At 39.3% G+C, this 25,906-nt stretch overlaps 1 protein-coding gene across 1 annotated transcript in view; it reads left to right on the forward strand.

The window, feature by feature from the left end:
- The first annotated feature begins 1,461 nt into the window (after positions 1 to 1,461).
- Positions 1,462 to 25,906, forward strand: part of PRDM1 (PR/SET domain 1) — a 94,300-nt gene continuing 69,855 nt past the window's right edge. The window contains exon 1 of the mRNA XM_067546759.1: positions 1,462 to 1,477. Within this exon, the coding sequence (XP_067402860.1) occupies positions 1,475 to 1,477 (3 nt within the window). The 5' untranslated portion in view covers positions 1,462 to 1,474. The remainder of the gene's footprint in view (positions 1,478 to 25,906) is intronic.

Genomic DNA, 25,906 nt, shown 5'->3' on the forward strand with positions numbered 1-25,906 from the left:
TAGGCAGCATGTCATATGGTGGATCAGTGATGGGGAGATTCACTCAGAGGCTTTAGCATAGGCAGCTCTCCTAAAAACAAGGTATGCGGCCTATATGCCTAATTTTCACTCTCCTCCCCATTACTCCTTCCTTTGTACTTCACCTCCACTTTTGCCCTTCACCTGTACTTTCTCCCCACTCTTCTTCTAGTAGTTGTATCACTTAGGAAAATAGTTCACTAAGATTCTAAAAGCAGGTTAGCTATTTATTAGACTAACCACTATCCTTGCAGTTATGCTAGCTAATTTAAACAGTTACATAGGTTTATGCTGCAAGGGAGAAGCAGAGTGCCAGCTGGGGTTAAGAAGGAACAACACATTCATAGATATCCATTATGCAACTGGCCAGGTGCAGTATGAGTTTCCCATTTGCCTCTAGCCTAAGGGTGCAATCCACTATAGCACCAACTGCAGTTTTATAAACAGACATGATCACCTTAACCATTTACAAATAACATGGTCCTGTTTGGTTCCATACAGCAACTTTCTGCCACCATAATTGTATGCATGTCCATATTCACCATGCTTCACTATGGTGATTTTATCACTGCTTTCTAGAAAAATCTGGGCCGCTATCCTATAGTGCCTCTGCAGAGGACAGAATGCCCGAGGAACACGCACACGATGCAGTACAAGGAACACAACAGGCAATCCACTCTGAAATGTCCTACTGGGCAGACATCTGGAAAGAAGGAGGGCCAATCAGACTAGTTATACTCTTCTGTACTTCTTTAGAAATCACTTTTTAGTTGTAAGAAATTATTCAACGTAACAGTCTGCCTGGCCACTCACACAGGGACCCAATGACACTTCAAAAGACACAATCATCTGGCTCCATTAAGGCAACAAAGTGCAACATTTGGACCTCAAAAGAGGAAGTGAACTTATAACTGCTAGCTCTTGCACCCCTGTGGGGAGTAAAATGCTGGAAAAAGAGCAGGGAGTGGTGTGGTTTTAGCCCTACCCCCCTGACTCATGAAGCAAGGCAGCTCACCAGGTAGAGCAATATTCAAATACTGTACTGAGGTCTCATGCTATTAACATTATATTTTTCAAAATGTAACAGTCTATTTACTAGCATATAAAATACAGTCTGAAGAATTAGTATAAATAATTACAACTACAGCTGTCACAATGAATAAAGTCCATTTTGTGAGGCATTTAGTGATGTATTTTGCTTTTTAATCATTCACTTGCTAATTCACAAAACGTTTGCAATGGGACTCCCAGTCATTAGAATGAATTAGTGAAGGCCCACTGCTTTAGGTGGACTTTTCTTATGTTTTTGTTTGTTTGTCTTAACTCAATTAAGTGTGAATTTAAAGATGTTGATGCTACCTAGAACCAAATAGCTCTGTTTCACCCTGATTGGATTAAAGGCCTCTCTCTCTCCCTCCAGTCCTGTTCTTGAGAGTGAGAGCAAAGTGACAATCAAATGGTAGGTAACATGCCTGACTTCTGATCTTAGCTGGTACAGTGGCAACAGGTGCGCTTTGACTTAGTCACTTTCCACAGCTGAAGCTGTAAACTATATAGCAACCAAAATAGGAAAAAGGTTCAGGGAGTTCAAAAGACAGCCTCCTGATCTGTGTGTAGTGGATTCCTTCTAACCCTTAAGCAGGTCTGCATTAAGCAAAACAGAACTCTTAGATGTCACTTGTCAACCAGTTGTTTTCCCAAGTGTTCCTCTCACTGCAACAGTAACACAAGCAGAGGGAGGCTGCATTTCTTCTTTTCTTTTACAAGGTAATAATGGCTTGGCTGCTGATTGAAATAATGTCCTGTTGCAAAAAGAGATTCACACATTGTTGCACTAATCCACAAAATCTTGTAATCTTTTCTTTTTAATGTTTTTTTTTTTTTAATTTTTGTTTATACACTAGAATTGTTATCCCTGTAATATATCCATTAAAATCCCATGCAGCCAAAGCAATTTGACTCCTTCTAGATCAGTTGCACAGACACCTCAGTTTGTAGTTTACATTAAAGATTTACACACACTACACAGTCCCCATCCACCATATGCTAAAAGTGATGTGAAGTAGTGATGGCTGGGTGGATCTGGGTTTTGTCCTTTATCTCTTTAAAGGACATGTGAGAAGCTGAGGGAACTACTAGCTCAGCTCTGTCAGCTTTGAAGCAGCACTGACCTTGTTTGTTTAGAACTAGTTTTCAGATTAAGAAAGTGTCTACGTTTCTTTCCTCTCTTTTTAGATTGATGGGTGTACGTTGTGCCTGCAATTTTGCTATTTTCAAAACAAAATATTTGAGCTGAAAGATAATATTTATGGCTGCCATTTCATAGAAAACACTCCTGCCCTGTGTGTGTGTGTGATGTGTGTGTGTTTTCGCACACAGTAACTCCCTTCTGGGTTTGACCTGTAATTGCTGTGACTTCAACTGACTTCACCTTTTATCCTTTCCCCACCAAAATGAATCATTTTAAGAAAGCAGTTAAGTTTAGCACAAGGGGAAGCCGGGTGCAGGGAAGTTCATGGCAGGACCTTGCCATTCTGACCCTGGGCAAATGTCCCCTCATTCCACAGTGATGGATAGTGCAGCAGTTCAGCTCATGTCAGTTTGAACTCTGAAGGTCATCCATGGGAACTTATTCTCTCTTTAGAAAGAGATCCCAAAGAGATGTTGATTTAGTTACATCTAGCAAGGATTGACCCTGTCAATCAGTGTGATAATGTTGTAGCAAGGGATGACATTAGCATTGGGTCACTAGATCTAAAGCAGGAGAAAATATTGGTTGGACTACATAAAACCACTTCTCCTGGGGATGTTGATTGGGCCTAGCAGGTGGGAAGAGGTTATTTTGGATTAGACAGCTGGTAGAAGACAGCAACTGCAATCTCCTTCACACCTCCACTCTACTGCAGTAGCAAGTAGTGCAGTTAAGTCAGAACTTCCAAATTTAGTTCCAAATGGGTTTACAAACTTTTTCTCAGGAAAAGGCATTGGTGTCCCTAGAAATGCCTAAGATAGCTAACTAACTAGCTAGAAATAGTTTGCATGAATATGTAGGCTTTGAACTTCAAAAGGCTTTGGTTTTGAAGAAACCTAATTTTCCAGTGTTTGAATCTCATTGTAAATCTATAGATGTGGTTTGTTTATGGGTTTTGCTGGAACCAGAAATGAGACTAGTGAATTTACTGAATTTTAAGGTGGAGACAGGAGAGGTGTTTTTAGGGAGAACACCTTAAAAAGAAATTCTCACACTATTAAAAATAAATAAATGTGGAGAGGAGCAGGAGAGTAGTATATGAGGTGGAATGATACCTACTGCAACTGTTGCTTCTGGAGCCAGATGGAACAAACACAGGCTAAATCAAAGACAATTCTGATTTCTTTCCACCATTCCCCAAAATTGGGATCAGAAGTCTTAACAAAACAGCACCTACCTGAGAAACTATGTTTCTGCTAGCCATAGATTTAGACTACTTAAATATAGAAGTGTATGTGACTTTTCACCAGCAAAATGTAACAAGGAACAGCAGCCTCAAAATGATCAGATATCTCAATACAGAAAAAAATTTGCATTTCACAAGCATTCCAGAATGCTAACGAAGGTCAGGTGAACCACTACTGGTTCACAAATCCAAGTCAAAATCTATACAAGGTTGATTTTGAGTAAGTTTAAACTGAATACTGAAGTAACCACAGCTTTATTTAGACTGGACAGCAGTGCATCTTTATTGCAGACACTTCAGCAGAAGGCTATGTACATTAAGTATGAACTTCCTTGGTACAGTGGGGAAAATTTCAACGGAAGTTTCATTTATTAGCTTTTCTGACAAATGAATGGATTCACAGTAATAGTTTAAGAAAACTGATGGGGAAATCAAGGATTTCTGCACACTGAAGAACCATTCTTGTGTGCTTGTAGCATTCTTGTATTCAGTAACCAAACTGAAATAAGTGCTACTCTCTTACCTGTCCTTTCAAGAATACAACTGACATGAAGATTTCTCCGCTCCTTTACCTTTTAACCAGGGGATTATTATAATTTCTTCTCTTTCTTGTAACTCTCCTTTTCTGCAAAGAAGATATAATAAAGTATAGACGTTTTACTTACTAAATGTACTAACCTTAACTTTGTCTTCCTTGAATTTCACTGCTTTTTTCATTTCTCCCTTTCCCTCCTTCCATCTCAATTTTTCATTCTCTCTCTCCTATTGTTTTCATTTCCTTTTCCTTCTTTTGGTCTAAAGAGTGCTCTTATCTCTCTCCTGTTCCTCTCTCTCTTTTATTCTTGAAAATAAGAAATTCTCACTGTTTTCTTCTTTTTCATTCTTTGTGTGCTTTTTTCCACTCCCCTTGTTCTTTCTTTCCTGTTTCCTCCATGTTCTAACATGTCTTCCCTTCCTCTTCCTCTGCTTTTCAACTGTTCTTTGACCATATCCTATTCCTTGTCTCTAGTTTCTTACCTACCCAGGCTCCATGTTTTCTCAGCCTCCTCACCTTAGTTTAAAGGATTTTGGTGTCTGGTCAAGCTGCTTCTACTAGGGCCCAGTGCTATTGGTGTGCTGTCTGCAGGCTGACAAAACATCCTTATCCTCTCAACCCTTTCTTGGAACCCACCCAAGCACAAATGTACTGCTTTCCTCTGTGGTGGCCAATTTTTCCTCTTTCAATTGGACCTCAATGTTGCTGTGTACATTATGGGACATTCCAGATGAATTCCCATGGAATAGCATTGAGAAAGTCTCTGGTGGATTCTCTGTACCTTGAAGTCTTTAAACCATGATTTGAGGACTTCAATAACTCAGTCATAGGTTAGGGGTTAATTACAGGAGTGGGTGGGTGAGGTTCTGTGGCCTGCCATGTGCAGGAGGTCAGACTAGATGAACATAATGGTCCCTTCTGACCTTAAAGTCTATGAGTCATGGGATTTTGCAGTGGGACAGGAGGTGGAAGGAGAGGAGAGAAACGGTTTCACAGCCTTTATGCAGATGCCTGGACTGTCCTGCAAAGTGAAAGAGCAGGCTACCAAAGAGGCATGCACAATGTGAGTAGGAGATGGAAGGAACAAGTGACAGAATGCTTTACTGATGCAGTGGTTTATTTTGAGCCCTTACGTAATTGTGCCTGAAAGTTTGCAGGTGGTGACTGAGGGGTCTGTGCTGTGGTGAAGGGCTATGTATGTTTAAGGTTATTGTGGGTGCTGGTTGTTTTGTGAGATTCATGTTTATTTGGGCCCAATTACCGCTTGCACAAAGAAACATGAATCTCACAAAACAACCAGCAATACAATTGTTTCATACAAATTAGCTGTAAAGTAAGAGTGATGATAGGTTGAGTAGCTTCTGATATCACAATGGTCTAGAACTCTTGCAGGCATAGATACATGTCATACTGTAGCTGCACACCACCCAGGTGTAATTCATAGAGTTAAAATGTCTGAGAACTTAAAAACTGGACAGTGACATCCAGTGAAACTGTGAAATCCAGCAATGATATTCTGAATAAAAAAATTTTTTTAAAAAGCCATCATCCTTGCTTCTAGCTGCTTCCATCACTTCATACTGCCTCAATAGACGTTTTAAGCTTCAGAGAGACATTCCTGGAATCTTATAGATGAGTGAAGAAATAGCAGAAAGGAAAAATATAAAAATAGCAGAAAGGAAAAATTACTTTCTTACAATTAATGTTTCTGTAAACAGAATGATTGATTCTGTAAACAAACATGGCAAGCAACTCCCTAAAGTCAGAAAACTTCATGTTTCCTGTAATAGTACTTTATGTTTATAAGGGGTCCCTTCTGGTCCTGGAAAGTGTTTGAGCAATACAAAATACTGGAAATCACAGGCTTCTGAAAGTCTTCTATCTTTCTCATTTTCTCAAATACTGCCCTGTATTTCCTGTGTCTCATTGTCACATTGTCATGATGGAGCCTTTCTTTACAATTGCTAATTATACTCAATCTTATATTGTCCTTTCTTTTAAATTGTATCTAGTATGGACATTCTCTACTGCAACAATGTTTTCCTTAAGTTGCAGTTTTATTTATTATTGTACTTTTTCCACCTCATTGCCATTCTTTATTTAAATTTCAGCAGTGCCAGTCATATTGGTGACCATTATGCTAGACACTGTCCAAACAGTCCCTGTCCCCAGAAGCTCACAATCTGAGTAAACAAGACACACAGAGGATGCGAGGAATGAAGTATTTTGCCTATTTTACAGTTGTGACATTGAGGAATAGAGAGATGAAAATCCCAATTCACAGCTCAGATGTAATTGAGAGTGGCACTGTCTGATATAAATTAGAAACAAGAAGGTTCCTGCTCTAAGTTATTGTGAGAATCATAGACTTATTAACGGGATCTGGTCAGACTTCTAGGTTGACTGGGTGGTATTTACCCCAGGGCCTTAAAGGTTCTGGACCCACACTGTTCATTGAAAGAAATGTGAGTTGGTACCAGTCTTTAGTTTATAAATGTTATTAGTACTTCTAAAGAAAAGAAAATATATTATCAAAGCTAAGTCTAAGAAGGTGGCTGTTTGGTTATAAATTCCCACCAAAGAATTTTACCAAGGTCAATCAAGTGTATAATTTAAATCTAGTTAAGTAGCTCAATACTGAATTCAAATTGTTTGATATCTGAACCACAACCTCAGAGCCAATTATTACAACAAAAAATAGAAAAGGAAAAATAAAATAATTAAAATTATAGGGAGTTCATAAATTCTTCAGCTCTCAGTCTTCTGAACTCTCATAGAATAGGAGCTGGAACTACAGCCAGCCAGATATTGGTGATCTGCTAGCACAGCAATTCTCGATAGCAGGCCTCCTTTGGGTGCAGGGAAAGATTGGTCAGAGGCTAGAGTGGCCTGGTTGTTGATGTCATGACTTCTTCTCCTCAAGGTGATCAGTCTTGGAGATTTGGGGATTCAGTCTTCCCTTGATGGCTTGTTGATTGAAAGGCATTGCTGTTGACAATTATGGTTTATGAATTTTATTTGTTTCACCTTGCAGCACTTCCTTCCAAAGTCTTTGGACAAATCAAGTGTGAGGCCTACCTTGAAGCCGTGAAACTCAGTCCAGTCAAGTTTGAATTAAGTCATCAATAGCAAGCATCAACTCGAAAGAGTCCCCCTTAACGTAGCCATTTGTTATTTTCCATATCATAGAGACTTAGTCCCAGATTTTTAAAGGTAATTAGGCATTTCTGCACCCAGCGTTGCAATGCCTAACTGATTTAAGAGCCGAAGTCTCATTTTCAAAAGGTATTTAGGAACTTGGAGTCAATTCTATTGACAGAAGCAATGCCTAAATAAGTTTTAAAAATCTGAGCCTTGGTAGACTGTGACCCCCACAAAAAAACCAGAAAAATAAAACCACTGTTGAGGAAGCTGTCATGGTCTCCTCTGGATCAAATGTCTTTTAGGGGGGAAAAAAGACATTATGTCACAAGTTTTACAGTATAAATTTTTTACCAGAAAATTCATTATAAACCCCTTGTAAAAATAACTAATGGAAAAAATCCTGGCACAACAAAACCAGTCGCTCAAATATTCATTCATCAGCAAAATAAAAATAAATTCAGACACAATAAATTTTATCATCTCCACTTCTCCTCTGTTAATCTAACAGACAAATATTTTTATTTGGTTTCCAAACAAGGTAATTCCAGTAACCTTCTTATTTTGGAATTCCATCTTATTCCATTTTATTCTCTGAAATCTAAATCTTGATAGAGCACAGTTGCTTTAAAGTCATCAAGACAAAATCTGTTTAATTCTATGTTTAATTTGATAAATTTATTAAGCACTATGTGAAGTAAAACTGTATTCTTTCTTTAGTTGTAACAGCCAGGGCATAGGCAACCAACCCAGTAGTGTCTGCTGGTCTGGGATTGAAGGCAAGAGTCAGAAATAGTTATCAAGCTGAGTTAGAAGGTCAAACTGGGCTAGGGTCCAAGGTAGGAGTTGGGAGCAGAACAGCACAGGACAAAAGGCAAAGTCTGTAGCAATAGCAAGCCAGACCCTGTATTGTTGCTCCCTATGCCAAATTCCTGGTTTAAATAATTGGTGTGGATCAATCAACTGGTCTGCAGGGTTCTGTTGTCTGGCCTCTTTGGGTGGGCTGTGGTGCTTATCCCTCCAGTAATTGTTGGGTGCTACTCCACGTAGCGTCCCCGTCACACAATGTGGAGGCACTGGTTACTCAGGACTTCTCACCTCTGGGTTCTAGCCCCTTGGATCCTCGCATCAGGGAGACCATAACAGAATTTATATGGAACAATGCTATGTGGTTAATGCATTTGGAAGGGCGGGAGAAGTGGGTTTATGTACTGCATGTATTAAGAGCAGCACTGTATTCTTTTATCCAGGTTAAAATGTTACTTTTAGCTAGATATAAACTAGGTCCCAATCCAGCAAACAGTTAATGCAGTTACTCATGGTAGCAAAGTTAAGCATGTCCATGTTTGCAGGATCAGGGCATTAGCGTATGCCATCATTCATAACTGTTTCTTTGTTTGCCCACAAATGCTATAGTTTGGGCTCTCTAATTCTGTGTTGAACATACATGGATGCAACTAACCTATGTTCTGAGATAAGAACAGTGTGGTTACACTTGGAAAACATGTCTTAGATTATGTTTTGTCTTGAAATTATCAATTGGCACAAATCAATGGCTGAGATCAATGGGACTGCTCACAGTAGCAAAGTTAAGCAAGTGCATAAGTATTTCTGTGATTGAGGCCTAATATAGGAAATCATCATTCTAGAGTTAGTTGTTTGGCTACTCTTGCAGCATAGTTTCAGAATGCCTCAGTGTTCTGCTTGTTAGCATACATTTTACAAATAAAGTACCTTCCATGTTTCTTGTTAATTTAATATTCCTGTCAGAAAACCATAGAAATTAGGGATAAAAAAACTATGAAATCATCTAGAACATCCTCTTTCTTTTGCAAAATTGTTTCCTTTATTCCCAACTTCCTCTAATAAAATTGTTCTGATACTTATATTTGAATATTTTACAGTATTTGCTTTTGTATATTTTATAGTTTTATAGCTTATCAGTTATCTGTCACCAAAAAGATAATTAGACAAAGGAGTTTATTTGGGAAGAATAGAGTCACAAAAATTCTTCAACTCCCTTAATCTCAAGATGTTAGTAATGTGATTAAAGTTCACAAAGTGCTGTTTTTCCTATAGAAAGGGACTGTTAGCTACGCTGTTTTAAAAGCTACCAAGAAGGCGTAAAACCCCATACAGTTCTGACTGTTCCTCCGTACGTGGAAAGTACAAAATAATTTAAGAACTGCATTTCTCTTTTTTACTCAGTTGATCTTCCAAATACGATTTTAGTTTTGCTCTTGTGACACAGCAAAAAATAACTGTCTGAAGACTGCCTTTTTTTTTTCACATAGGCATTGGAGTTACCCAATTAATCTCTGTAAATTCTACATTTCTTTGGATATTATTTGTTTGTCTGTCTGTCGTGAGCTTTCTGAACACACAGTACAAATTAGGTCTTTAAAAACAAAGTCTCTCTTAAGAATGGCTGTATTTTAGTTCTGACAAAAGAAGGGAAAACACAAGTGTGCATACTAAATCAAGTAGTCAAATGTGTGTAATCTGATGCCAAGTGTAAACATGTATGGACTTTATAGGCTTGCTGATACTAGATACTCTGATTTTCTTTATTTTAAAAATGTGCTTTGACTTCACAGAAGTGGTTACAAGGGATAGGCAGAATCCAAAAGTGAATGATAGCAGATTTATACAATCTGCTCCTGTAGAGCCACGGTAATTTTCGTAACGTGCACACTAGTTTCAACTTGATAGTGGGATGATTCTAGCTTGAGTCTGCTGTGGTTCTTTTCCCTTTGACTTCTTAGCAAAGAGTTGCTTAGATATATGTAGTACTGTAAAAAGTTACTAAAGAGTAAAAATATAATAAATATAAATATAAACCAACAAAACCATACAGACCTTTTCCTTTTTCACTAAAGAAAAACTGGACCGTAGAGGTTAAAAATGTACCAAATTAAAAAGCTGTCTTGTCTTCACTGGTATAGTATTAGATTACTATACCAAATCATAGAATTACTGCATCTGGGCAGAAGTTCTTCTGAAAAACTGTATGTTCTCAGACTACTTAACATTTGGACTAAGTTGTTTGAGCTATGTAAACTACATAACTGTAATAGCCACAACTGTAGCATCATCTGTGTATCTAGGTACTTATTTTGCCCACATCACTGTGGTATCTGAGTGCTAAAAATGTTATGTTCCAAGTTCAGTAAGAGGAACTTGTATTCTTCAGTCTTCACTCTAATTATGCCACACAAATGTAAAACAAAAGGGTGTTTCATTTTGTTCTCTGTCTAGAGGAATGTCACCAGAGCATTCTGATATTATTATTCTGGGGAGGCAAGTACACTGAGTTTGTCAGTGATTGACATAAACTTTATATAGCACCTTAAGCTCCTTGCCAGAGATCAATCTGGGTGGCACTCAATTTGCAAGGAGGCCATGTCCTTTTGGGATTTGCCATGATGATAATAAAGTGCAATGAGATGTTTATACCTTTTCTCTGAAAGTGGTAAGACCTTGGGTTGTCTTTATCTCTGGTGCAATGGTATATAACTAAAATGCAGCAATACGGTACTAACTTTTCTATGCAATAATACAAAATATTACAGGATGGATCCTCTGGGTGCTCCAGAGCTCCACCTGATGCACCAGAGGTGAGGGGAAGCAAAGATGATATTACCCAGTCTTTACAACTGCTATCCTAGGGACTGGTTCCGTCCTCTGTGTAAATTAGAGCAGTCACAAGGCTGTTCTAAATTATACCAACTGGAACAGTCCCTTTTAACTTAATTTTCAGAAGAGCTGACATCCACAACTTCAAATGACATCAATAGGAGCTGCAAGCACCCATCAGCTCTGAAAATCAGGTCCCTTTGGGACTGTTTCCATGGCACTGGATTGTCAGAGTGCAACATGCTCTGGCTACACCCCTGACATACTCCTTATGTGGGCGTGGGTAGAAAAGGGCTAGCTATGCTGGTTTTATACCATGAAGTAGATTTCCCTAGGGCAGAGGATTTCCCACCTGCCACTTTAGAGTAGCTAAGCTTGCTTTGCATCACTCTGGTGGCACAAAGAATACTTATTCTGGGCTACAGATCTGGGTCTCTGTGTGACTGAGGATGGAGGGAGCTACTAGTACCTCCTCATTAAAAGTGTGTGTATGCACACGTGCATGCACACACAAATTCACACACAATGGGTTAATAGGTCAGTAGGCTTTCTCAAGAAGATGACAACCAATAGAGAGGAGCTAGGACTAATAAGAGAGGTTGGCTGTTATGTTGCTGACCTCTCTTGCTCATTTTCCCAGAGCTGGGAAAGGAAAAGAAGATCATGGTAAATTCTGAAAGATCAGAGAAAATTCTTTGGAAAAATCTCAGGGAATTTCCTCTTCCCTCCTCCAGCTTCTTCCCATTGAAAAGGGGAGAGTAGCTACTAAAGGTCACTAAAATGCATATGCACCCTTGAGAGAGTCACTTGGCCCCAGGAATCCCAGTTTATTTGGAAAACTGCTCCATGAAAAAAGATATGAATATTTAGCTTGATTCAGAGGCAATGGAGAGAATTTCTTTGGCTTTGTGCGCTTTGAATCAGGCGTACTAGTGATGAATAACAAAATGCTGGTTCTGGTGCAGCAAACCTTTTTAAAGTCCTGTTTCAAAATCTGCTTGTAAGCTTTCAGGTCTTGGTGAAGAGAGGGGGAGGAAAGCAGTACAAGCTAGATTTGAGCCTTCAGTTTGTAATGAAATCTCTCCCTTCTCCAAAGTGTTTGATATTACTGCACTCTCTCTAAGGCTGGTAAGTGTTGTAATTTTACCTGGAATGCCAAATTTTTTTTTTCTGTTGCACATATTGTAGATATTTGTAACCACTTAGAATCAGAATAATGAGTAACTATGCCAAGGACTTCTGATGCTTTTCATTTTATTCTTTGATTATCTCAGTTACTCCAGTTAGTTTGGTCCTCTGAGCTCTCTAGGTCTTCACAGTCAGTATAAAAACTTACTGCATTCAAGGAGAGAATGTATATGAAATGTGAAGTTTGTCTAAGGACATATTTAATATATTAATATTAATAGATCACGTCTTCTAACACACTAGTGTGATATAGAAATTTGATATTACTTACTTAACACCTTTGCATCCAAATTTTTACAAAGTATAGTAAATACATACTGCACTTGTTTTGACACAAAACCATAGCCATCTCTGAGATGGAGTGGGTCTGTAGACAACTGGCCCAGAGTGCCGGCACAGAAGTTTTGGGGAGGGAAATCATTCTGAGCTAGGGTATCTGAACAAATCACTGCTCTTACAAAAATGTCATGAGAGTTTTAAAGTCAAGGCAGAGGAAACAGGACCTTTGTTTTTCTGAGCTCATCTCAATTATCACCAACCCCAAGCATTTAAAAATTGTAAGTCAGGCCACCAGTCAGGAGACTGGCTAAAAATCATTAACGTTGGGTTCTTTTTGTTAACCTTCTGTTTGTTGAGCATTAGAGATCACATTTTCAAGCTCTTCTCCACAGCCAGGGAGGGCTAGAAACTTACTTTTTAAAGGAAGCTGAAATTCCCACATACTCACATGGCTCCAGAAACCTGGGGCTTTACAAAAAGCACACAAAATCACAAAGACTTATATGCTAAAATCTCAAGAGTTTGCAACACTGGATTTGTATAAAACACTGCCTGATGGTGGCAGAGGGTGCAGGGGGATATCCAGTTTTTCCCAAACTCCCATTCTATCGATTCTGTGCTCCCCCCAGTATCACATGTGCCAGACTACAGTGTCACATCACCTGGCACCTGACATTTGCCTCCACCCCCAGTCCCACACAGTCTCTGCTCCTTCTGAAGCCCTGAAGAGTCTTCATCCCACCCACCACTAGGCCTGGCCTGCAGTTCCAAGGGGGAGGTCCTCTTATCCCCCTTCCCAGGCCTGGTGCTGCACATATTGAGAGAATGAAAAGGGAGGGGAGAGCTGAGAGAAGCTGACCCATTTGACACCAGAGACAGGGGAAGGAGGGAATAGAGTCACCTTGAGCTGCCGAACCCTTTTTACTCCCGCTTTCCCTCTCCCCTCTATAATCAGCTTCTCCCTTTCCTCCAAAAACTTCTGTTGGCTCCTGAGGGGAGGAGGAGGAGGAGGGCTCTTACAGCAACTGTAATTGATTGTCTTTCCCTAGGAGGCAAGGAAGTGGGAAAGGCAGCCAGTCGTAGGGGCTTTTCCCTTTGGCAGGTGTGGAAAGCCTATGAAAGCTGAAGCTTTTCAGGTGATCTAAGAGAGTTGGGAATATAGAACATTGCATCTAAAAGACTGAAACACCCACAAAGTAAACTGCATATAACTCTATTTACCTAACAGCAATGAAGGGCTCAACTGAGTCTGATGCTGGGACCAAACCTATGGTTTCAGAGAATGTAGATATTTCAAATATAAACCATAAACTACTAATTTATGACTTCTACTATTTTCTGTAGTCTCATGGCTAGGGCAGTAGGGCTTGATTAAGGCATAAGCACTGCAGGCCTATCCCTCACTCCTGGAGTCATGTGGTTACAGCAGACTCTTTGTTTTCATCTAAAAAAAAAGAGTAAGTTTCCAGACTTCCTGGTTGTGAAGAAAATCTTGAAAATGTGACCCAAGTATAATTAATACAGTGAAGTCATCATGAGTCTGCAGGAAACCTGAAAAATAGCTCTGAGATGTGTGAATTGCACGAGGCATATCAATGGGGTGCTAAGACCCAATCCTCAAGCTGCCCTGCCAATACCACTCCAGACTCTGCATGTTCCAGGAGGAGAGGCGTGTAGCAGGCCTAGCCCACCCACCCCAACAGATACAACCTGACTGCTGAGATAATTACTTGGTGGATCCCCATCTCCCTGGGGCCTCTGCTGCTCTCAAAGGAAGGTAGGCACTGAACACCCTCTTACGGGTGATAAAGGGACCCATTCTGATCCTAACTCTGAAAAGAAAGTCTCAATCCAAGCTTGGGAAAGAGGGGAGGGGAGTAAAGGAGGGAGAATCACAATGTGGGTGTGGGACCATGGGCATGGGCATGGTGTACCTCAAGCACCAGATTATCTTAATCCAGCCCTTGCTGGAATTGTTTCTTGGAAGCCCCTTATAAAAATATGTTCCCCAATTGGAGTATATATTTTTTTGGCTTTTATATTGTTCCTATCACCATGGTAACTAAGCACAACATCTGGGGTGATTTCCCTGCCTCTTGCAATGATTGTGAATCCATTCCTGATTAATGGCAAATGTGTTTTTAAAATGGTCTTTTTGCCTCTAGATGTCCAGTAACAGCTTGCTGTGTTATAGTAATATTAACATCCATTCTTTAAAACTTTATTTTCCTCAAAACAGAGGATTATTTGCCCTCTCCATTGTTTCGGAATAAAGCAGGAGTTTGTATTTGCGTGTAGTTATTGATAATAAATACAGAAATGGGGAGGCCTAAGAAGGGTAAATGAAGATCAAGATAATCATAAAGGAGATAAATGGTGAGAAGGGGTAAACAGAAAACTCTCCACTTCTGTGGGAAAACTTGGAGAAGCAAAACCACAAACAGGAAAGAAAATGCTGAATCTAAACATTGAGTCGAAGCAGTGAGTTGTAGTGAATGTGATTTTAAAGAACACAGCGTTCACAGCAGACATGCGTCACAGCTGAACATCAAATACACCAACAATGCTTCTCCATTTCCCCACACCCCATCCCTTCTTCCATAGCCCAACCTCTGCTCTCCACCGTATTACTTCAGCAGTGGACTTCATGCCATTGATTCAGTTCTCATTAAACTGATTTACTGGGCTCGCTGGCTCTGCTCAGCTTCAGTTTATTCCTACTTTGTTTAAAATTCGGGAAGTGCTGGGGGAGGGGACAGGACACTAATGGCTGCACTTGTGCAAATGGAGTGGCAGCTGATTTATTGCAAAGGTTATAAAGGAAAAGTATTAAGTGTGTTCCATTCTGCTTGGCAAAGCCATCCTGCACAATGTCCAACAAAACCCTGAAAGCACTGTTCTGCAAAAAAAAGGGGGTGGGGGGATGGTGAAAAGCTCCACCAAAGATGTGCTCTTCTTCTTTTGAGCATTAATTAAGACTGTAAATCACAGGCAACATGAAACAACTGTATCCGACAGAATGTGGACAGTTGTGGAGTTTCTGCTGCGCTTGTGTGATCAGCTTGAATACCTACACTGAAGCACTAATGGGAGGGCAAACTTCAAAGAGAAATTTTGGCATGAGGGAGAGGTCTGCAGGATCATTACATGGATAAAGTTGTAAAATAGACTCCTCCATGCAAATTGGATCGGGAGGGGGAATGAAAGTTTGAAAGGTTTATAGGAACTCAGACCTTTTTTTCTTTAAAGCACAAAATAAGTCCCATATTGATTTGTCATTAAACACTCTTTAGATATGTTTATTTATGTTTTGATTATACAATGAGGGGAAAAAAGAGAAAGAATCTGAATATGATAATCAGACATTATATTGATAGTCTCTAAAAATAAGTTGCTTTTCTATTTAAATAATTTGATAAGCATTTTCCACTGTTTTGGCACATTGTGGGCATAGTGGTTCAAAGTCTCATTCCTTTCATAGATTTATTGAATTTAAGGACAGAAGGAATCAATAGGATTATCTAGTCTGATCTGCATAACACAGGCCATATAATTTCACCCTGTAATTCCTGCATCAAGATCATGTCTTGTGATCAAGTTAGAGCTTATCTTTTAGAAAGACATACAGTCCTAATTTAAAGACTTCAAGTGATATGGAACCCACAACATCCTTTAGTAGGTGGTTCCAATGGTTAACTACCCTCATGATTAAAACTTTGCACCTTATTTTAGCCTGAGTTTATCTATCTTCAGCTTCTTCCAGTCATTCTGACTCCACTAGACTTCAGCAGAATTGCTCCAGTGTAACTGAGAAGAGAATTTTGGCCATTCCATCACTTACTATTCATTTTACTTTAGAGTATAGTTGTTTGTTATATGTAGTACATTGATGATTAATGGCTTGTCCTTAATAGTTAAGTCACACGTAACGTATTTTCCAGTACAACGTATTTTCATCATAAGTAAACTGTTGTCCAAATAACTAGTGTCCTTAATTCCTCAGAGCATTTTTGGTCTGCTAAGTGTGGTTTTTTCTAGAAATAATTTGCAACACTGGGGATTCCAGATTGGCTGATGAGGTTAGTTTCCCTTCTAATAGAACATTCCATTATAACAGAGATGTTCCCCTTAATTATACAGGATGTATGGAAAAAATTGTAAAAACACTTACTCTGGAGGGGAAAAAAAACATGGGATGATTTATAGTTAGTATATGGCATTCAGGAGACATCTTAGCAAGTTTCCAGTTGTTTGCAGTACATCCGTCACTCCCATTGAGCCTTGTAGTTTTATACCACTCATAGGACAACACTCTGACACCATAACAATACCCCAGGAATATCCATTTGAAAATATATATACAATATAATTCTTATAATTGTTTATGTGTAATGAGAAAGAACAAAGATTTTTTCCTAATATAGGAATGGCTATGCTAAAGGGTTTCAGGAGTGGGAATGAGAATACAAGAGCCTCAGACCAAAAGAAGGGTACACAGTTATTGGATTTATTGTAACTTGCTGAAAAAGCCAATCTAGGTGTACTATTTATGTTGTCATAGAAAGTACTCTTTGAGACAGAAAGCACCACGCATCCTTTCTTTTAGTATGACCAGGGTTACTTCAAAGCAAAATCCACATTGTATCGCTCACCTTAATGGTAGAAAAGAACACTACTTATCTTTTTACATTTAAAATAGCATTCTCGTTATTATTTGGGATGCAGAGCATTAGTGGATTAGTGTACTGTGCCTTCATTGGTGATATCTGAATATTAATAGTCCAATGCTCGGACAAGAATAAAAATATTCTTCTGTGTGTTAAATAGTAGAATCCTCTCCTTCTACTGAGTTAGAAAGGCTTGTGCTTTGATGCCTAGTTGTAAATATTTTAAAGGGTGCCCAGTGCTTGTATTGCACCATACTGGAAGAAACTTTGTCTAGCAGATTAGAACAATCTATGAGTTGTGCTATTTTCCTCTTTTCCTGCCCCAAAGTTGTTAAAACCTCTTTTTCAGAAAAGCAGTATACAGTGTCCTTAAAAGTGTTTCATTTGTGTTGTGTTCATAAAAAAGTCTCAAATGCATTGTGAAATTTGTGTAGTAATAATAAAACCCAGCCCTGCTATAGCATATTTCATCAATAGATCTGAAAACATTTTACAAGAGAGGTCATTATCTCTGTTTTACAGAAGAAGAAACTGAGGTACAGAGAGGCAAAGTGACTTGCATAAGGTCACCTAGTGCCATGACCAGGCTCAATGCCGGGGTAACTGTGAGAAAATTAATGGCCTTTGATATATAGGAGGTCAGACAAGATGACCAAATGGTCCCTTTTGGCCTTAAACTCTATGAAAGTAGAAAAGTGTTTTATAAGAGCTAAATAAATGTTGCTAAATTGCATTTTTAAACAGTTCAATTGTTGTTTATATTATCACAGAGAATAGATGGGCCTGATCCTGCAAACATTTATGCACATGAGTAACCTTACCCACGCAAGTGGAAGAATGGTCCAGTGGCTAGGGTACTGGTCTGAGACTTTGAAGACCTAGGTTAAAAGCCCAGCTCTACCACAGACTTCCTGGGTGACCCTAGGCAAGTCACTTAGCTTCTCTGTGCCTCAGTTCTTCATCTGTCAAATCGGGGTGACGGTACTGTCTGCCTCAAGGGGTGCTGTGAAGATAAATGCATTAAAGTGTGTGGGGTACTCAGATGCTATGGTAATGAAGACCATGTTAGTTCCTGATAGATGAGTGGTCCGTTTAACTAGGATTACTCATCTGAAGAAAATGATCTGTATGCATAAGTGTTTGCAGAAATGGTCCCTTAATTTGTACCAGTGAGTTGCTGTCACTTGCACTGGCTTCCTTATTTAGACATATCCCTTTTTGACTTATTTTTTTCATTGTTTGACAGTGACCCTTACTGAAAGTTAGATACTTGTTGATTTTGATCAGCATTAGCTATGGTCCACTCAGTTGTGAGATAGAGACAAGTTTCAGAGGAAAAAACTCCAACTCCCTTTTCACACAAGCCTTGATTTAAAAAAAAAAAAATTAAATTAACATTAAATGAACATTTCTGTTGGTCTTAGGAGCTTTAACTTACTATTGCTTTATGAAAATTTAGTGCACTAGTTTCCTTTTCTCTGTCCTATAATGTTCCTGGCTTTCGTAACTTGATAATGAATTTCTTCAAATAATAGACATTGCATACTGAGCTGGCTAGAGAAAATACATAAGTTTACTAAGGCCATATCAACACTGCAAAAATGAGTTGACCTAACTTACATGAGCATACAGCTGCTTTAGTAATTACATCGTTTGTGGGTGTCTACACTTTGCTCCATATGTCAGCGGTGCGCATCATCACCAGGAGCGCTTGTATCGATTGTACTGTCAGCATGACGCATTGTGGGATGGCTCTTAAAAGCCAGTAATAGTCAATGTAAGCAACGCAGCGTCTGCACTGACACTACGTCGACCTAACTACATCAACCTTGACTCTATACTGCTCATGGAGGTGGAATTATTAAGTCAGTGTAGTGGGGCAGATATGTCAGAAGGAGCGAAATATAAGTGTAGACACTTGCATAGTTAGATTGACATAAGTTGCCTTGCATCGACCTAGCTCTGAAGCGTAGAACAGGGGTAAGAAATGGCCTCATAATCTGAATTTATTTTCAGCTGTACAACCATAGCATTTTGGGGATGGGAGAGGCCCTATCAAACCATATGTCATTGTTCTTCTAATTCTGGGGCCATGGTTTCTATCAACTACAAAGGCCAGCCCCGAACAGGGGAAACTGTTAATAACCTGTGATCTTTGCAAACCAATTACATGTTTTCACTGCTATCTATTTTGTTGGCTTTGGTTTATACTTTCAAGGCTGTCTTCCCAGGAAAAGAGCTCAGAAAACTGACTAGTGTATTTTAAAAAGAAAAGCAGCAAGTTGTCCTTATGTGTCCCCCAGAGCGGGAGGGAATTGTCAGGCCCCACTGGCTTCTTTTGGGCTTTGTCCTGTACAGAAAGCTACTCGAGATTAAAGATGGACTTGAATAGGTGTGATCCATCTACGCCTAGGGTGGCCCATGTGAAAATGCCAAGGTCTGGGCAGGCCGCAAAAAGGAGAGCAGATTCTCCCAAACTTTGAGAGGAGCTGGACTTCCAGGATGATACAGTTTCTTCTGTTCTTTGATTTGAGTTTGAGTCTGGCAAGTTCTGCTTCAGCTGGCAGCAGTTCCATTCACCTCCTATCAGCTTCTTTTTCCAGCCGGGTCAGGGCTTCCGTCTCTTCCATTCAAAGTTCTGCCATTTCTCTCTCATGCTGAAGACACTGGCTGTCTCGCAGGGCTTGCAGTTTGATTGCTTCATATGATTGTGGATCATTCATCTTGACTAACTTTAACCTTTAACACTCTCAGTATCAAATTTTAAATTTGGAATAGCATGGGGTTCTGATCCAAAACTCAAATGATCTGATTCTGTGGATCCTGCTATGACTACGCCAATGTGACCCGTCCGTGCCTAGGGTAGCCCACTTGAAAATGCCAAGGTCAGGGCAGGCTGCAAAGTAGAGCAGATTCTCCCAGAACTAGTGGGCAACATGAAGTTAGATTCCCCAACCAGTCACAAACACTGATCATGATTTCCCTCACTGGTTATCAGAAAGCTACAACAAGAAATACACAGCCCCCTTTATTGCATTTCAGTCTCTGCCTCCCAGTCAGCAACTAGATCCAGTAAAGAGATAAGGTATTTAAACTCTATTCCTTTACCAAAATGTTCTCCTGATGCCCAAAGGGTCAGCCACATTGCCAGATCAATATAAGTTTGGATCTTACCCAAACCACCACGCTGCCAGCCAATCCGTTAGTAACTAAAACTAAAGGTTTATTATAAAAGGAAAGAAACAAACGAGAGAAAGTAAATGGTCAAAGCAATCAGATACATACAAATGATTTCCAAGTCCGTATATATGACATTCTCAGCAGAATTACAGTGGCGTACTGAGATGGGGGGCAGGAGGGGGCCATGCCCCCGGGCTCCAGCCAGGCGGGGAGGGGGGCATGCTGGCTGGGCCCTCAGAGGAGGAGCCGTCCCCCACTGACATCCCTGGTGGCCCTACCGACCCCAGCTCAGGCCTGCCGGCGGCCAAGGGTTCCCACTGTGGGGAAGAGTAAGCATCATCCTAGCCCCTTTGACCCCACGCTGGGCACAACAAGGAAGCTGTGGAGACCCTGGCCTCACAGGCACCAGGCAGCCCTGCCTCCACCCTTCATTGCTGAGCAGCTCGGCAGCATCTGCCCCTGTCATTCCCGCTCCCCGCCTCACCTGCCGCCCCCACAGCAGGGGTGTGTGGGGGAGAGCAGGAAATGGGCCCGCAGACCCCCCCCCCAACCCCACGGGGCGTTGCCGCTGCTGTCACCAAAAGGAGTGGGCACAAATACAAGTATTGCCTTCCAGGAGCTGAAGACCCACGGTACACCACTTCAGAATTGTGGAGTTTGCAGGCTTGTACATAGTTCCTCTGGTGTACATCCAGTACTGGATGGGCCTCAGTCCTTTGTTTCACAGCTTCTGATGTAAAGTAGTTGGTCCAGAGGTAGGAAGCAGGAATGAAGACAAGATGGAGATGGTGCAGCTGCATTTTATAGTTTCTGCCATGAGGTTTGTACTTCCTTTGTCCCAAACAGCCACACAGCACATGGCATGGAAAAGCCTTAGAGTCCTTTGAGTTCTTTCACTGGATTTATTGTACATTTGAGTTTCCTTGATGGGCCATTAAGCAGGCTTAGTATTGCTGCCATCCTATCTGCAGGTGTGACCCAGAAACATAGCACAAGTTTGAAATACTTATACCATATATTTAGAACTCATAATATAAAACTGATTAAACATGCTTATTAATCTTATTGAATCATGACTTTTCCATTGATACCTGGCATGGCATCTCTTGCAAGAATCATTGCAATTTTGTCATATTAGTATTATTATATTATAAATGGTTACTCATATTCCAGACAGCATCACAATGGGATTCTGGAAAATGTAGCTATTTCCAAATAGCCAGTTAATAAAATGTAAAGTGGATGGCCTGAAAATGCCACTGCCAACTAGAGATGGCCTGTGTAGTTCAGAATATTGGCCTCAGAGAGCCCTGGAATAAAAGGTCTCCTTAAAAACCCCAGGCCAATCCTTACTTAGATAATAATCATACTGATGCCCAAGGGAGTTTTGCAAGATGAAAGATTACAGGGTAGGGCCCCACTTTTTTAACACGTACTGCCAGCAACTGTTTTCTTTTTAGCTTTCAATATGACACTTAAGACTGTACGTTCCAAGTTGGATTTTCAAAAGCACACTCTGCTGGGCGAATAGTGTGCTCCCACTGCATTCAATCAGAGTTCTAGCATTGACTTCAATGGCAGCAGAGTTGGGTCAATGCTGAGGGCTTTCTGAAAAAGTCTCTCTAAATTTAGAATGGAGAAGTGCCCCCCTGAAAATGTTGCTGGAAAGAGGACTTCAATTTATAAACATAAGCCGCAAAGGCAGTCAAGCTTTCCATACATACACACTGTCCTGTGACTGTGAGGCAAGTCAGACCTGGATGGGTTGTTTCTATGGATATCTCAGTCTACATGCCCATCACTTCATGGTGCAGCTCCCGGACTAATTTTTTCCTCTACTGAACACTTGGCTCCACTTCTTGGCGTGCCAGGGTAGGATAGAGCACATCACTAATGTCTATGATTCTGTAATTACTCATGATTAGTTGTATGACCAAAACAGGTCAGATGTTACAATATTTGCCTTCTAAAACACACCCTTCTTAGTATGTCCCACATTTTCCATTTTCTTGTGTAAGAGTTCAAGGTAGCCACTTGGATCAGTGAATGTGGCCTCATTTCATCATCTAGAAGTTGACTGGTTAAAATCTAACCAGTAACTTCACACCTGATATATTTAGTAACACATGACAAGAACTGCAAGCTAAATCAGTTTCTAAAGGCTGTAAGAAGATAAAAATTCCCTGCTCTGTCATAGAATGGAAATGAGTATACTTCAACTGCCATCCCTCCTAATCTGTTAGCCAGTCTTTAGCAGCTTACCAAGCCTGTATTTAACCTATTTCCCTAATGGCAATTAAGAAATGTTTTCATTTCACAGAGAGAGGATTGCCAATGAAATCCCTTGTCCCCCTCTCTCTCTTGCACTTGCTCTCTCCGTCCCTCTGCCCCTTCGTCCTTAGCCCCAAGCATCCAAAGCATTCCTGGTGTGTTTGGGCAGCATGCAGTAAGGAAGAAATGATTAAGCAGCTGAATGTTTGAAATCCAGCTAAATGTGCTGATTATTATCTGCTTAGGGCTTTCTTATCTTGAACTGTGTGGTGCTTAATGGCAGGCCCATTGTTTTCAGCTCAAAGGTATTAATGAAGGAATCAGGGCAGCAGGCTGATGTCATAGGTGGCTGAAAGGTGACCTGTTGGACTGATATCTCTTACTCCACCCCTTTCTAAGACCTTCCCCACTATTTCAGTAGAAGGGTTAGTATTTTTAGACATTAAAAAAAAAGTCAGGTTGTATTTGTGTGTCTGGTAAAAGGATTGAAGAAGCTCCTAAATATCCTGCTTAAAAGATGTACTCTTAGCTTCTGCTCTACTTTCTCACTTGATAAAGACTCTCACAAGCTTGCATGTGGCTCAGTGCAAAAGCTGTCTGCCCCTGTTCACACCTTTAGTAGAAACTGGCCAGTAGACTGCAGTGACGTCCTGAGCTATGTGAAAGGTGAGGTTTACAGTTTGTTTTCACTTTGAAGAAAAAGCTTTTAAAAGTAGATGTTACCAACGACTTACTTTTTGACAAAGGAGTTTTTGCTTTTAGACAGTCCCTCTCCCTTCAGTAGATGATAGGATTAAAAATTGTGTTTACATAACCAAGTGTCAACTTTACTTTTTACAACTTCAGATGGGTAAAATTGCATTTGTTTCAAAATGTACACAGTTATTAAAAACATTTCAGTATATTTTGGAAGATCATATTCCTCCATTATATTTGAGGTTATGTTGTTAGTATAATCAATTTACCATTACATAACATGACCAGGGGGAGTGTGAAAAATCTGAAGTATTTTACAATTCATCCTGTATGGCTTTGTGTGTATTTTTACATACACTTTGATCTTTGTAATTGTGTATGTGACACACCATAACAAATCTTACCCCTCTTCCATTTATTTACACTTCTGTTTTACTTCATTTTGAACCAAACTAATCCATGCTGCTTATTCTTACCTTTTAACTTTGCACAATAACGCCTTCTTAAAAGTGATAAATATGAACAAGAAGACTTTATTAGATTTTTCCATTTACCTAGTTAAGAATTTTTTTTAAAAAATGTATTACCAAAAGCAGACATCTAAGTTCTTGTGGTCTGGAACTGGAACAAATAAAGAACAAAATTATTTTTATGTTGTGGTGTCATAAGGTAGCAGATCAAGAGCTTGTGTGTGTGTGTGTATGTGTGTGTCCAAGTGAGCCTCAGACCAGAATGAAAAACCATGCATCTTTCTTTTTTTGCCTTTTAATGAGACAGCCTTTTTCTGTAACACATAATTTAATCTGTATCTTTGTAACTACACTTAAAGTTAATGTCTGTGCTGGTGTGTGATTAGTGAGCTAGCTAGGGCTTTGTCTTATATAAATGAATGAGTGAAGAGTCTACTCCTTTTTTGGTTCTTCCGTTTTAGTTCAATTTCAGCCTGTTGAAGGTTTGACCACCCATTGCAAAACTTAGTGCTCATTTGAAGGACCCCTCTGCTCATTAGGAAACACTAGATAGCAGAAGAGAAAGTGGAGGCAGGAAAAGAGAGTGGCACTAAATATTAATAGGTGAGTAGAAGCTGGCCAGATTAATACAACATGTTTAATAATAGCTTTACAAAATAGTCCAGTGGAATTATTTGTTTTTTATATGACAAGGAAAGTAAAGAACTGGATTACAATAGATTTAACTTATTTTTTTTATAATTATTTCTTGCATTTGTTACCAGAGTGTCTACAAATTACCTTCTATCTGTTCACATTTTAAGTTAGACAAATGAAAAGAGAGAGGATTTAAAAAAATGAGTCATTGTGGATTGCAATCTATTAAAAACATTATTTTAGGCCAAATAATAACTGATCAAAATCTGCAATATTCCATGTCTCTCGTTTAATCCTATATTTTCCTAAGAATCAGCAGTAAAAAGCTATTGAAATGTAAGATTACCAAACTGAAGCAATCAGTCTGAAGCAATTAAGGAAGAGGACCAGCCTTTTTCTGAGATGACCAAAAGTCATCTTAGTCAGAGTTTCTTATCTTGAAACAGTTATTTCACAACTGGGTTTTAAAAAACAACAACCAAAAACCTGTTTTTCTTATTAATTAAAATCTGAGAAAGCATACTTTACATCATATTTACTATTACCTTAGCATCTAAAATATTGAATCAGTATTTCTTCACAAAATTGCATTGGGATTTTCAAAGGAAAAGGTGCTTTATTACTTATTCAGTAGTTTAACTGATTATGTATCAACACAGTTGGTGAAATTTTTGTCTCTTGAATTTATATTAAACCTAAATAGGGAAGGAAGGTTCAAGGTAAAGGTCAAAATGTTTCAGGATTTGAATCTAATGTAATTTTTACTTCATTCCCCTACTCTACTCAAGAAGTGAGACTTAGAAGTTTTTTAAATGTTTTACGTTTTATTTAGTTTGGATTAAAATAATTTAAATAATTTTAATTATTAGATTAATTAAATATCAAAGTAAATTTTACAGCATCCTATGTACAAAAATATCACTCTGGGTAGACATACCACATTTGGGGTGGAGGGGAATTCGAGAGCTGGCAAAATTCAATAAAGATATCTTAATGATAATTAATGTAGATAGTATCAAACATGGGTGCTTGGTGCCTTACAGGCAGTTAAGACCCTTGTTTCTGCTTCAAAGATTTTATAGTCCAAGGCTTTGATTCTGCAAGCATTTATTCATGTCAATAGTCCTAAAGAATTCAATTAGACTAATCTGTGTAAAGTTACTCACCTGCATAAGTGTATGCAGGATCCAGCCCTTAATGGGTGTTCATGCACAGTATACATCCTTATTTACATTAACTTTTAATGTATTTAACTGATATTCAGTAATCTGGCTGTTTATAATATACTAAATATATTGAAGAATTGTTATGATTTGGGATTTGAAATTAAAATACAGCTGCTTCTTTTCCTTAAGCAAGTTGAGGACTGTGTGGTGTTTTTAGCTTGACAGGGTACATACAGACAGACTAGTTCTGGTTATTTTCTTCTGTGTAAGGAATAACTGTCAAGCTGACTTAGTTTATTTGAAGTTACATTTATTTGCTTATCATTCAAGATGGGAAGAAAACAGGGATGATCAAATTATGTGATAATCTGAAGGGAAAAGTGTTATCCCCTTCTTCATTTGTCATGATGCTGGTCTTGGGTTAAATTAAGAGCATTGCCACTGAAATTACTTTCAAGTCTGGAAAATTTAATCAGCAAAGGCCTTGGTAGCTATAAATTTGTGGCAGCAGTCCCTAATTCATCTTGTAATTCTATGACAGGCTCCCAATTGCCCGTATTTGGACAGAGATCACCTCAGTGAACAG

The sequence above is a fragment of the Emydura macquarii genome, unplaced genomic scaffold, assembly GCF_026122565.2.
Source record: "Emydura macquarii macquarii isolate MOO-44397 ecotype Brisbane River unplaced genomic scaffold, CSIRO-AGI_Emac_v2 contig_1146, whole genome shotgun sequence".
Lineage (NCBI taxonomy): Eukaryota > Metazoa > Chordata > Testudines > Chelidae > Emydura > Emydura macquarii.